Here is a 14,762-nt window from a genome sequence, read left to right on the forward strand (position 1 = left end):
CCCCACCCTTTTCCTCCCCCCTCCCTATCGACTTCCAACAGCTTTCCAACCCTTAACCCCTCTTATTACTTAATGAAATCCCTTACTCTAAGCACATTCTATTTTTTTCCCAGATATTCTATCATATATATCAAATATATTATCAATATAGTATACATCTATCAGTTATACTATCAATATAGTATACATCTTATAACCCTCAGTATAGCAGACCAGTATGATATAGTATAATATATGACAAAAATCTTAGTTTAAACATATTCTATTTCTTTTAAACATATATTCTATCAAATATACTACTATCAATATAATATGTATTATAAAACTCCTACTGTGTGCCATGCCACCAATGTGGAACAGCACACAACACCATATTACATAGTCATTATATAATATACAACCTGATCCACTAACATTATATATCATTTGTAGTATATATAGTATACCCCATTAATATATTCCTTTAACTATACTCTTATTCATATACTCTGAAAGAAATTTCCCCTAACCCTTATACTAGCTTAGATTATAATTACATTTCCCCTATATGGTAAGATCCCCCCCCCTCTCTCTTATCCTTATTTTTCTTTAAAAATTCTCAAACTGCCACAGTTCTTCTTTTACATCCCAGTTTTTTTCCAAAAATTGTTTCAATTTCCCCCAGTCAGCAATATATTGCCTTAGGTCAAGCTCTTTAAGTTTCCTAGTCATTTTGTCCATTTCTGCCATGTACAGCAATTTATAAATCCAATCTTCTACAGTTGGTATTTCTTGTGTCTTCCATTTCTGCGCATACAAAGTTTAGCCATCTCAGCTAACTCCATCATTTTCACAATCCAGTCACCCGTTGAAGGCAGTACACTACTTTTCCATTTTTGTGCGCATACAAGTGTAGCCGCCGTTGTCATATATAAAAATAGGATACTATGTTTATTTTCCAACAGTTTGTCCCAAACTGCTTTAAACTGTATATTGATCTTCAAAATTTTCTGTATTATCATATGAATTTGTGACCTTTTTTTTTTGCTTTAAGACAAGTCCACCATAGGTGATAAAATGTTCCTTCATGTTGCTCACATTTCCAGCATTTGTTGGGTAAGGTCACCCAGTGAGTTTGTATGACAGGGTGGGAATTCGAACCTGAGTCTCCCAGATCCAATTGTGATGCATTAACTGCTAAACCATGAATTTGGATGATAGTCCCTCTCTTTTTAGGACAACAGAAAGGTGTCTGGGGGCTAAAAGTACTGTCCTATGTTGCAGGGTAGGGGTCCGGGCTTAGAACAAACTAAAGCGTGTGAACGTAAATATTAAGTGTTAATAATCTTTCTTCCACCTCCCCAATCCGGTATGATTTCACAATGGCTTCCACCAGAGGTCTATGAAATTGGGCTTTTTTGGGGACCTGACAGCCAATGCTGTTGTCTCTGACCCTCACTTTATATGCACTATCTCTATTCAATATTTTAAAAATATTTAAAAATTATTATAATTGATTGGTTGCTTACTAAGTCTGTTCTTGAGTATTGTAGCTCTCTATATCCCTGGTGGAGGGTTTCCTTTCTATTTATTGCATATTGTCTCTGACCCTTTGGCAGGGATCCAGCCCACATGTTAAGAGGTGTTGCCTAAGTAAGAATGCCCCATGGAATCTATATGAAAGGACATATAGTTCAAATGTTTGGGTTCCTTTTGTCCTCTCCTCCCCATCTGCGCTATGGGAAGATAGCCCATCTGGAATGCTCATCTCCTTCCCCACATTTTTTTTTAAATAAAGAAGGTCTTCTCAAAAACATATCTGAATAGGGGTGTGCACTTCGGGTTTCTGATTCGGGAATCCCGAAGCAAAGCTTCCCAAAGTGATTCGTATCACTTCGGGAATCTTTGGGCAAAGCAGCAGCAGCCACAGCACTTTTCATACTTCCTGCCCTGCCACTTTTTTTCAGCCAGTGGGAGGGGGAGGAGGGAACCCTCTCCCATTGAGTGAAAAAAGCAGCGGGACGGGAAGTTTGAAAGCAACACTTTTCTTGCCGCTTGCAAACGGCACTTTTCTTGCCACTTGCAAATGTCAAGAAAAGTGCTGCTTTGAGCTTTGATGTGCTCCATAAAGATTCCTGAATTCCTGTATTTTTATGGAGCACATAGAAGCGTTTAAACACTTGAATTGTTTTCGGGCGCACACCCCTATATTTGAATGCTCCTTTCTGGAGTCTTTAAAAAAAGTTTTCAGCAAGTAGAAAACTAGCCCTACCCTTTCCCTGCTGAGCTAGTTTTCTACCTGCAGGGAGTTTTTAAAAAGGGGATTATTCCATAGTATCCTCCACTGGTAGTCTAAGGTGGCAGAGACCACACTACCATCTCAGGATCCTTACTTTGCGGCAAAAGCACATTGTGGCCAGTATCCCTGTAAGAACAAGGCGGAAATTCATTCTGGTTGCCGATTAAAACAGTGCATACAAGGCTATGTAGTCTTATGGGGTAACTCCTGTATTTAGTATTGTTACTTTAAGACCTATTCCCAGAGGCTCTCCAGGAAGCAGCAGCATAAGACTTATGTCAGCATTTGGGAGGGACTAGGACATTTGGATCCAGTTCAATTGACAGTTCGTTGTGTTCTAATAAATACTACTCCACTGCTGATTCTGGACTTGTTAGGAAATGCTACATAGGGACTCTGAAGTGCCCACAGGTTATTGAGACTCCTAGAAGCACCACAGTGAGTACAAGATGAACTTCTCAAGAAAGCAGCACTGTTTGAAAACGGAGTGCTGTAAACCTTGCCTGGCTCTGATACTTAGTGGGAAACGTTGCTGAAAACTGGAGGTGGTGGGAAGCGGATTTTCACTTGCGGGTGACAACAGTCTTGGGAGCAGATAAAAAGCCCCTCTGAATGCTGGCAAGTGAGGATAAAAAGTAGAAGTAGGAACTCGATGCCTCTGATCTGAAGGCCGTTGTAACTGTCAGTGTTCATTTTGACCTTTCTCTCCCTTCCTTCCTTTAGGCAAAAATGTCTGCCGTGTCTAAGGCTCGGAGGGTGGAAGGTGTGGACAAGAACATCTGGTACGATCCTGTTGCAGCTTGCTCCTTGGGTGGCTCAGTTGCTGGGCATGGTTCTTGCATCACCAGCGTGGGACCAGGTTTGCCCAGTTCTGCCCACCCACCCCCACTGACATGCAGGGCTGGGTGTTGACTTGGGTGTGCACAGAGTGGCATTTCCCCCTTGTGTAGGGTGTGCCTTGTCTAGGGGCAAAATCAAGATGTTTTAGGTATTTAAACACAGATTTATCACATTTGGTTAAACAGAGGGGTATGGAGCAGGTCTGATATTTAAAGCAAGAAGGGGCCTTCTGGTGAGGAGCCAAGACCCTTCCCTCTCCTCTGATTTACCTTTGCTCTGAGAAGCAATCCAGTTTCTTTGGAATCCAGATGGAAAAAAGATCCAGAGGAGTTAGCTGTGCTAGTCTGTAGTAGCAAAATAGTCAAGAGTCCAGTAGCACCTTTAAGTCTAACGTTATTGTAGCATAAGCTTTCGAGAGCCACAGCTCTCTTCATCAGATGCATCATGAGATGCATCTGACTGGAAAGTACAAGAAATACCAACTACAGAAGATTGGATTTACAAATTGCTGTACGTGGCTGAGATGGATAAAATGACAAGAAAACTCAAAGACCTTGATCCAGGAGAATATATTGCAGATTGGGGGAAATTGAAACAATATCTAGAAAAAAAATGGGATGTGAAAGGAGGACTGTGGCAGTTTGAGAACTATTAATTTGTGATTTCTTAAATAGAAGAGAGAAGTAACTTTACCATTAATGGGAAAATTTAGCTATTAATTAACCTAAACTAGTATTACTATTAAGAGACTTTATCAAAAATATACAGTTTAAACAGTGATGTAGAGAATGGATATATTAGTGGATTTGATAGAGTATATATAAGAGAATTTGAATATGCTTAGAGTAAGAGATATAATACATACATGATTTAGAAGAATGTAATGGAAAATAAGTTAAGTAATAAGATAGGTTAAGGGTTGGAAAGCTGTTGGAAGTCTACAAGGAGGGGGGAGGGAAAGGGTGGGGGTTGAAATAAATTAGGTATGATGGGGAGTGTATGTAATAACTATGTACTCACCAATAATTTTTTTTTAAAAAATGAGATGCATCTGACAAAGAGAGCTGTGGCTCTTGAAAGCTTATGCTACAATAAAGTTGGTTAGTTTTAAAGGTGCTACTGGACTCTTGACTATTCAGCTAGAAGAAGGGAACCTGCCATTCAAGGCAGAGTCACAAAGTCACTTAGGTGAAGAGCTAAACGTTGGCCACTTTAAACAAAGACTGTTCACTTCAGTATACCATTTACACCTAAAAATTCCTTTATCAAAATATTTTTATGCCACCTTCCACCTCCAAAGAGGTCCAGGAACAGCTTCTATGCTGAGAATATAGAGGTGTGTACACCCCCCCCCCCAAATCTAAGTGGTCTAGGTTTCAGGGATACAAAAAAAATTCGGCACCCATATGAGTCTCTCTACATGAGACAACTTACACAAGAACGCTCAAGTTTAAGAAGATGCAATGGTAGCCAGGAAGCATACTTTAAAAAGACAGAGCTGAAGGCTCTGTCAATTTCACCTCTCTGCAGAGCCAGCAGCACCCATTGCTCCTCACAGGGTTTGTTAATTTCCTCTTCTCCTCCCTGAAGGCTCTGTCAATTTCACCTCCCCTTCTGGTAGGTGAAGAGGAATTTAACAAACCACCTGAGCCTGATCTTTGAGCCTCTGTAGAGGGGGGGAATTGACAGAGCCTTTGGTTCTGTCTTTTGAAACTATGCTTCCCAGCTAACATTGTGCCTCTCTACACCTCTGGATAAAAGTCGACATCATGAAATACAAGCTAACCTTACCCGTTTCAATGGTCTCCTAATGCCCTTGCAAAGAACACTCACAAAACTTCTTGAAAACCAGTAGGAGGGAAGCCTTCTTACTGTTTTCGAGCAGACCGTACTCTGTGGCTCAGGCCTCAGCCAAAAAGGCCAATGACTGGCTAGAGATGGATCTGCTGGGCCTGCTGGAAGGCTCAGTTAGGAGAGACTGTAGGGGTGAACAAGGCTGACGTGTGTTCATGTAGGGATGTGGTCTCTTTGGTGGCATGTGGGACAAGATGCTGTTGACCTGAAGCTGTTGCCTTTTTTTCTTCACATGGCTGTGCTAGAATCTCTATTTTTTTAATGTATTTATGTCCATTTGGCTCCCAAAGCAGCTTGCAATTAAAATGCATTAAATACCAGCAGTTGCTGAGGTGCAAACTTGGTCTCCCTTCCACACGCACTCACTATACACAATTATAGAAGCTTCACACAATAATGCCTTACCGGGCAGAACTTTAAAAAGCTATCAGTTATGAGACATGATGATCAGGGAAGCGTTCCAGATGTTAGCTCCCCACTCTCACCTGCCCAGCTGTGGTGGCTTCTTTGGGACTCAGTGTAAGCTGGGGTGGGACAGGTATATTTTACCAAGGATTAAGAGATCTTAGGTAACTCAGGTTGCAAGCCTATTGCTGCAGTGAGGTCTGCCTGTTTATGACCTTTAGAAATCTAATAGATATTTCCCCATTGTGACCCTGGACTGTGTGTTGTCAGAGGCGGATGTGCTCAGCTCCTATGGCTTCTAATAGCCAGAAGTCCTTCTTTCTGGGAGGTTTATCCTGTAAACCTCCCCTCCTGTTACCCTCAGGGTTGGTAAATTTCCCCTTGCTGTTTTGCAACTCCTCCTCCGTGCTGAGCAGACCTGCCTTCTACCCCTTCCCACCAACAGCTTAGCCTCCTATCTCATCTGGGCATCTCTACTCCGAGCAGTCTTTGCCAATAGGTGTACGGGAAATCTGAAAGGCTGGGGCAGAAGTAGGTTAAAAGGCACTTGCAATGTCTGTGCGGTTAACTCAGCAAGGACTCCTGATGTGGCTAGCCATGGTTTAAGCAGAAGCAGATTCCCATCCGGTTGTTTGTCCCCTTTGCCCAGCCGCTGCTAGCTTCCTAGATCTAGTTACTTTTGAGAGATCCTGGCTGATTTGTTTTTTTAGCCTAACCTGTGCCCTTTGGCATCTAATTATGCCAGAAACAATTCCAGACCGTCTCTTTCCTCTGTGCCGTTCCTCTCTGTTGGCACTTCTCTCAGTTAGGATCTCTTCCAGTATAGGTGTCCGAACTGGGAGAAAATACAAGGATGTTGCATCCCTTACAACAACTCTGTAAGGTAGGCCGGTATTAACATTGCCCCCATATTGCAGATGTGGATGCTGAGGCTGGGAGAGATCCGTTTGCCTGGGGCACTCAACGTCTCTTGAACGAGAAATCTGGCAGTTGATTTGGCTCATGCTCCTAGCCAGAAGTGCCTGAGGAGAGGACATGGAGGTGTAGTTTGGTGGTTAGCGTGCTGAGTTAGAACTGGAGAGACCTGGGTTCTAATCCTCACTCAGTGCTGGAGGTCACTGATTAGGGGTTGGAGTGCTGGACGAGGATCTGGGAGACCCAGGTTTGAATTCCCACTCTGTTGTGGAAGCCTGCCGGGCGTCTTTGGGCTAATGAGACTTTCTCAGCCTGACCTACCTCACAGGGTTGTTGCTGTGAGGATAAAACGGAAGAAGGCAGAAATCTGTTGTGAGCCCATTTGAGTCTGCATTGGGGAGAAGAATGTAGTCTAAGTATCGCCATTGACTTTAAGCCAGTTGCTGTATCTCAGCCTAACCTCACAGGGTGGTTGTGACGATTAAGTGGAGGAAGGGAGAACCGGATGTTCCACCGCGAGCTCCTTGGATGGAAGGGTGGAATAAAAAATGTGATTGTTAAGACAAAACGGGGGACAAACATTTCCACTCCCACATGTTTTAAAAATGAGACCTGTTTGTTCTGTGAGTTTGGGGCAGTTCACGTTTAGAGACATGGAAGTGCTGCCGTTCCAACGAGCCTAAAAGTAGTTCAGAAGGGGGGGGGGTGGAGCACAGAGAGCAGCGGTCTGGCAGGCCAAATCAAACCCTCTCCTCCTACCCAGCACCATTTTCCTGATCCAGTGAGCTCCAGGTCCCTGCTCTGAAGTCCAGGAAAAGGTGCTGGGAGATCTAACTGTGGATCTTCTATATCTGTATCATGTTTGTTTTGGCACCAGGACTGCAATTGCTAGGGTAATTATTGCTAACTGTGTGCTATGAGATGACTGCTAGGATACTGTGAAAAAGTAATTATATAATTAAAAGTTCTCATGAGCCCCAACTAGTAAGTGGCCTCAGGAGCTTTTAATTGTAACAGAATGATATATCCCCCCAGAGAAGAGGTGGCTTGCTGTGTCTCTGCCTGAGTTACTGCATTTGCTGTGCCTCATTGGAAGGCGGGCAATTCTTTGTTTTGTTCTTGTTTTTCAACTGGGTGTGATTTGAATGCAGAGATGCATCAGAATTGCCTGTTATTGAAGGAGGCTGCCTGATGTACCTGTGCATGAGTTACTGTGTACAATCTGGCCAGCATATCTCAAGAAGGACATTGCAGGGTGGAAAAAAGTACAGAAGAGGGAAACCAAGATGTTTACGGGGTTGGACTTTCCTATGAGGAAAGGCTGAAGAGTCTGGCCCTTTTCAGTTTAAAAAAAAGACAGTTAAGGGGGGGTCATGACAGAGATTTATAAATTTTGCCCATGGTAGAGAGTAAACAGAGATAATTTTTTCTTCCTCTCCCACAATACCAGAACTTGAGAACATCCAAGGGAGGTGATAGGCAGTAGATTCAGGATGGACAAAAGGAAATACTTCTTTGCTCAATGAGTGACTAAAATGTGGAATTATGGTTGTTGTGGATGTTTCGGGCTGTATAGCCGTGGTCTTGGCCAAGACCACGGCTATACAGCTCAGAAAATCCACAACAACCATCGTTCTCCGGCCGTGAAAGCCTTGGACAATACAAAATGTGGAATTCTCTGCCAGAGGATGTAGTGATGGCCCCAGGCATAGACAGCTTTAAAGGGGGAATTAGGCAGATTCATGGAGAAGAGGTCTATCAGTGGCTACTAGCCATGGTGACTAAAGGGAACATCCACATTCAGAGGCAGTGAACATCTGAATACCAGTGTGGAGGCAAATCATGGATGGCCTCCGCCTCTGTACCCTGTTGTTGGCCCTCCACAGCACCTGTGTGGCCACTGTGTGAGACAGGTTTGTAGGACTAGACGGGCCGCTGGTCTGATCCAGCAGGGCTTGCTTATGTATTGGTCTGCCCTGGCCTCCAACTCTGTGTGTGAATAAATCTGCCTCATCACTTGGTCAGGTAAGATTGGAGCACTCAGTCAGTCCTGCCAAAATGCAGCAGAATTGCTTGCCTTTCGAGGAGGTTGCCTGTTGTCTCTGCATGAGTTACAGCTCAGAGTTACTGCTTCCTTCTAGTCAAGATGTTCATGTTTATCCACAAAATTGATTTACAGCAACAAAGGAATGGCCTCCTTTGAGGACAATAACTCTTATGCTCTAAAAATAAACTTTTGGGGTACCTGAAGTGCCCCTCCAGTGGGCTTTGGCTGTCAGAAATGTGCTGGGTGGCAATTCCCATGGAGCTCAGACCTGCTTACAGAGGTGGTGAATGTTTTTGTGCGTAGGAATGTTCAGTCCTGAGGTCTGGGCATAATCTGAAGTGCCAGAGCCCAGCCCAGACATGGGGCAGCCACCTCCGTGAGTGCTGCTTCATGGAAAACTTCTCAGTAAACGCAGTGAGAGCCATTTGGTGCTCTCCGCTGCCTCTTGGCCTACGGCTGCAGATTAGATACATTTGGAAGTGGTGATAACCTAGTAGGGGACAATTAGGCTTCCTGGCCCATCGTTAATCAGAAGCGCTGACATGCTCTTTGATCTTTCAGTAGAGGCTCCTGCCGAATAAGGGAATTCCGCAGGCAGCAAAGAGCCTTAAAGGCAGTTTGAGTGGGTGTGGATGCGGCATCTTTCCCCAGGAAGTGATCTTTACTGTGATGGCAGCGGTGTTGCAAGGACTCCTGCATGGGCCAGTTGTCAGGGCTAGAGTCAAGGCTCAGCATCCTCAAGGCCCCCACTGCCCCAACCTGCTGTTGTGTAACAGCAAGTTACAGATATTATCTGTTGTCTTGCAATTTGGGCAATGGGATCAGGCCTATCACAGAATCATACGGTTGGAAGGAACCTCTAGAGTCATCTAGTCCAACCCCCTGCATAATGCAGGAAATTCACAACTCCTTCGTCTCCACACCCCCAGTGACCCCTGCTCCATGCCTAGAAGATGGCAAAACACCATCAAGATCCTTGGCTAAACTGGCCTGGGGAAAATTGTTACCTGACCCCAAGGTGTCGATCAGCCTTACCCTGGGCATGTAAGAAGGGGCCACAAGAACTCAGCACTGATGTAACCCTTCCTGCCCTCCCTCTCATGATCTGCCCAGGTTCACAGAATCAGCATTGCTGTCAGATGGCCATTGAGCCTCTGCTTAAAAACATCCAGAGCCCACCACCTCCCGAGGAAGCCTGTTCTATTGAGGGACCGCTCTAACTGTCAGGAAGTTCTTCCTAATGTTTAGCTGAAAACTCTTGATTTCGTTTCAACCTGGTCCGACCCTCCGGGGCAACGGAAAATGACTCTGCACCCTTGTTCCACTCCCTCTGCTGGGAGGGCATATGAATGCCAAAAGCATATTTTTAAAATACTTATTATATTGTTGATATTGTTGTTTAAATTGTTATACACAAGTTGTATTGAAATGTTTTATAGAGTGTAATCCACCCTGAGCCTGCCTGTGCGGGGAGGGCAGAATAGAAGATGAAACTAACAAACAAATAAAGGGGGGGTAATGTGCTGGGGGTGGGGTGAGTAGTACACTGGAAATTAGATTAGCCAGGCTTCCCCCTAAACCCCTGTTCTAATTCCTCCGAAAGGCTGGAGAGCCTAATTTTTTTCCCCTCTTTTCTCTGTTACCTTCTATTCTCCTTAGGGTGGAGTTTGTAAAACTGGCTGCCACATACAAGACTGTGAATCTTGGCCAAGGCTTCCCTAACTTCCCTCCGCCAGACTTTGTAAGGGAAGCATTCGTGGAGGCGATCAGCGAAAAAGATACCCTGATACATCAGTATACACGGGCCTTTGTGAGTGAGGACATCTTTCTGTCTGGCAGGCTGCACGGTCCGGATTGGGTTGTTGGAATGGCTGGACTCAGGTCTGGTTCACACCAGGGAACGAGTTGGCAATGGATCTGGTGGAAGGGACTGCACCTCTAAAGATGCTGGGGTGGAGGGATGTCACATTTTGGAATGCTCCCTTGCAAGTAGAAAATATGCACGGCAGCCTTTATCTCTGCTGTGCTGGTTTTCAGGGAATTTTTTTTCTCAATGCAAAGGAACAGTCAAAGCTGGGCTTCCTCAACTGCATATGAATGAATGGATTTATTTGCGGTCAGAGACCATTACAATGGCAATACATCCTTAACAGTCAATAAAATCGTTAAATCCAGCGTAAAAGTGTAAAGGACATAGAAAAATACATTTAGCGTTTAAAATCTTATCTTAAAATGTGTATAGTTCTCTGGGAACTGCAGTAATTCTAATATTTAAAACATTGACGTTAAAATAGTTAAAATCGTAAAAAGAGCAGGACAGACTATGTATGGCTATGCTTTTTATTATAGTATGTAACCAAATGGAGACAGAATTTGGCTATTTGCCTGGAGATAGTTGGGTTTTCATCAATTAGGAGTTTCTCCAGGCAGGCCTTATTTGCCCCTGCAATTGGTCTGTCTAAGAGTGGGGAAATAAACTTGTCCCTATAGACTTGATGGAAAGGACGGCGGCCTCAATTGCATAGGGAAGTGGTGCAGCCCATTCCGCCACTCAGGGCCAGCCTGTCCATTGAGGCCAGTGAGGCGGCCGCCTCAGGGTGCTAAGGCGCCGAAGGGGCGTCAACCCGGGGGCAGGGGCACACACCACGGAGCTGTTGCTGCCGGCCAGGAGCGCTTGCTGGTGGCGGCAGTGTGGGGCAACTGAGCAGGCAGCCTCCCATTCAGTTCCTCTGCGGGCCAGGCGCAGCCGGCAGCCAGGGTGGCCGGCTGTGGCTGGTCCGCAGAGCAACTGAATGGGAGGTCTGGAAGGCTCCCTGTGCACACGCACACACACCCAGAGGCAGCATTAAGCTGCCTCGGGTGCCAGCGATGCTGGAGCCGGCCCTGCCGACACTTCAGGGCTTTTCTTCCTCATTCTCACACCTAAGCATTTGGCAGGAAAGGCGGGTTCTTGGAACATGGGCAGCACCTTCTCTGCTGCAGAACTGCAGGCTGGATGTGGCAGGCAGGTTAAGACTCATGGGCTCTCTACCTGCTGCGACTCCCCTGTTTCCCCCCTCCCAAATCTGTCTGTGCTGCCCATGTTTGGGGCCAGGCTAATGCAGAGATCCTCAATCTTTTTGAGCCTATGAACACCTTTGGAATTCTGACACAGGGTGGTGGAAGCAACCACGAAATAGTTGCCACGAAAATGGCTGCCACAGGAGGTGGAGCCACACACACACCCAGAGCAAGTACAAGCGCAGGGAACAAGAGGGGTAATTTCAATAATACACGGGGAAAGAGGATAAAGGGAGCCACTGTGGTGGCCGCCACTGAAGCAGTGTTGTTTTAACTTGTGCAGCCAATCAGATGCTGTGATGGGCAAGAGCCCCACCTGGACCCACTGACAACACATGCCAGGAAAGGTTTCGGTGGGCACCACAGTGCCTATGGACACCATGGGCTAATGTATGACTCTCATTCAGTGACCATAGATACAGAGGAGTTAGCCATGTTAGTCTGTAGTTGCAAAATAGTAAAGAGTCCAGTAGCACCTCTAAGACTAACCAACTTTACTGTAGCAAAAGCTTTTGAGAACTGCAGCTCTCTTTGTCAGATGCATCTGACGAAGAGAGCTGCAGTTCTCGAAAGCTTATGCTACAATAAAGTTGGTTAGTCTTAGAGGTGCTACTGGACTCTTTACTATCCTGTGAACAGAAGCTGTGTCTTAGTCAGGCTGAAACTCCTAAGAATTCTAAGAATTTCCCTAGGAAATTCTCTGGCCATCAGTTGTTTATCAATAGCTGCTTTATCCGTGGCAGCTAATTGTTCCTTCCCAGCTCCCAAGGAACATGAAAGGGGAGATGAGATGAATATTAGTGAAGAAGGGAGGCTAGTGCCCTTTCAAACAAACCGGAGAGGATTGCATCTCTCCTTGTACTTGAGGCAACCCTTGAGAAGTTTTTTTTTTTTTAGAATTTTTTTATTGGTGAGTATACTTTTCAAATTCAATACATACATTCCCTCAATATCTAATTAACCCTATCCCCCCACCCTTTCCCTCCCCCCTCTCTATCAACTTCCAACAGCTTTCCAACCCTTACCCCCTCTTATTACTTGATAATTCCCTTAGTCTAAGCACATTCTAATTACCCTTGAGAAGTTTAATTGATCAAAGCCCGGCTGGAATTAATTCATGTATTGAGGCAGACCCTTGGTCTGTCAAGTTCAGCATTGTTTATTGTGACTGGTAGTAGCTCTCCAGGGTTTCAGGTAGAGGTCTTTCCTAGCACCTGGCACCTTTTCAACTCGAGATCCCAAGGACTGAGCCTTTTGCATGCAAAGCACGTGCTCTTTCTCTGAGCTCATAAACAAGTCTCTGGTGAGACTGGACCTCACAGCCTTTGAATGACTTCAGCCATGATACAGCCTACAAGTCCAGTGTGCTATCTGTTGCGCCACAGAACCTATCATTTTGAAACAACATCTTTGGAGGGGCCTTGGCTCAGTGGCAGATCCCTGAAGAAGGTCCCCACATTTAATCCCTGATATTTGCCGTTTATTTGCTGATATTTTCAGGCAGCTTGCACTGTGTGTGTGTTATGTGCCATCAAGTCGCCTCTGACAGCACGTAACACACTCTCCGAAACGTCCTATCATTAACAGACCTGCTCAGATCCTGCAAACTGGAGGACGTGGCTTCCTTTATTGAGTCAAGCCATCTCGTTTTAGGTCTTCCTCTTTTCCTGCTGCCTTCCACTTTTCCTAGCATATTGACTTTTCTACTTGCACTGGGAAGGATCTTTTTGGGAGGCCCCGGAGAACTCCTGCCATTCCAAGTAGAGAAGACTGAACTAGGCAGACAGGTGGCCTAGCTTGCATGAGGCAGCTTCATATGTTCCTGCAGGCCGGAGTGTGTTGGCAGAGGTCGAGCTCCTGATACCCAAGTTCCGATTCCTCTTCTGCCCTGAAGCTCACTGCGTCTCTTTGAGTTTGTTGCTCTCTAAGCATAGCCTACATCACAGGGCAGTTGTGAAAGTGGGGAGGGGCCAAATCATGCTCCTTGGAGGAAGGGTGGGTGAATACCAAATGGAGAAAATAAATCCCCTTCCTGCCCAATAATGCCACGTGAATGAAAATTCTGTGTGCGCTCGTGTGTGCATGTGCGCACGTGCACATAGACACGATTTAAAGGTAGGGGTGGGGTGGGGAGATTCTACTGGCTTCGGGTTAGCATGACATGTTTAAATTTCTGCACTTTTGCTCCAGGGACACCCACCTTTGGTGACAATCGTGGCCAAATTCTTTGGGAAGTTATTAGGACGAGAACTTGATCCTCTGAGTAACGTGCTGGTGACGGTAGGAGCGTACGAGGCTCTCTTCTGCTGCTTCCAGGGTCTGGTGGATGATGGAGATGAGGTAACTGGTCTCTTATCTTTCTTTACTACCACTGAGTACCCAAGGCAGCGGCCTCTCAAGCTCTCTGAACTTTGGCTCCATTACCCATGTTACTTCCCAATCCACCGGCCATCAGTTCTTAGGCACGCGAGCACACAAAATCTTTGCATACTGCCAGACAAACAGTCTGCTGTTGTATGCATGAGGATCCGTGGATTGGGGCCCTAATTCAGCACTGGCATTGGAGGAGAAGGGTGTTTCTGAACTCAGCAAACCAGCTAGCCAAGGAAGGAGATGGAGGGAGGAGCTGCTTTGGCCAGAAGTTGCTGCACACTCCCTGCACCCCCTTCGTTTGCACATCAGTTTTGGTGGCTGCAGCATTTACACCTCCTCTTCTGGAAGGGCAGAGTCTCTGGATTGCCCAGCAGTTAGTGACTGGAAGTAGAAAGTCTGAACACAACGTTCTTGACTAAATCGCACAACTTGGAGTCTCTCTACGCGAGATCTCTTACACGAGGATACACGTGAAGGGAGATGCAATGTTAGCCAGGAAGCATAGTTCAAAAAGACAGAGCTGAAGGCTCTGTCAATTTCCCCTCTCTACAGAACAGGTAAAGATCACTCCTCAGATGGTTTGTTAATTTCCCTTTTGCTTCCCAAAGGCTCTGTCAGTTTCACCTCCCCTCAGGGAGGCAAAGAGAAAATTAACAAACCCTCTGAGCAGGGATCTTTGCCAGCTCTGTAGAGGAGAAATTGACAGAGCCTTTTCCTCTGTCTTTTTAAACTACGCTTCCCGGCTAACATTGCGTCTCCCTTCACTTGAGCGTCCTCGTATAAGAAGTCGTGTAGAGAGACTCTTAGTTAAAGTGGGGAATATTTCATTAGGGAAAGTGCTCTTGTGATCCCCCCCAAGGCCCCTTCTTCTGGGTTAAGGGGCATCATCCCCCCAGTTTGAAAATGGGGTTTCAAGCAAGAAGATTGATTAATCTTCCTCCCCAGCTCCAGTTTTTCCTTCCCTCCCACCCTGTTGTTCATATGTGTTCC

At 45.5% G+C, this 14,762-nt stretch overlaps 1 protein-coding gene across 4 annotated transcripts in view; it reads left to right on the top strand.

Annotated features, from left to right (window-relative positions):
* KYAT1 (kynurenine aminotransferase 1) overlaps positions 1-14,762 on the top strand; it is a 53,644-nt gene that overhangs the window by 11,652 nt on the left and 27,230 nt on the right. For 2 of the 4 annotated variants that reach the window (XM_054998123.1, XM_054998124.1), the window contains 3 exons: positions 3,002-3,060; positions 9,999-10,149; positions 13,590-13,739. In XM_054998123.1, coding sequence (XP_054854098.1) covers positions 3,002-3,060; positions 9,999-10,149; positions 13,590-13,739 — 360 coding nt within the window. Of the gene's footprint in view, positions 1-2,642; positions 2,717-3,001; positions 3,061-6,241; positions 6,261-9,998; positions 10,150-13,589; positions 13,740-14,762 lie in introns of those variants that run through there. The other 2 variants (XM_054998125.1, XM_054998126.1) reach the window with 2 other exon arrangements.

The sequence above is a fragment of the Eublepharis macularius genome, chromosome 14 (genome assembly GCF_028583425.1).
Source record: "Eublepharis macularius isolate TG4126 chromosome 14, MPM_Emac_v1.0, whole genome shotgun sequence".
In the NCBI taxonomy this organism is placed as follows: domain Eukaryota; kingdom Metazoa; phylum Chordata; class Lepidosauria; order Squamata; family Eublepharidae; genus Eublepharis; species Eublepharis macularius.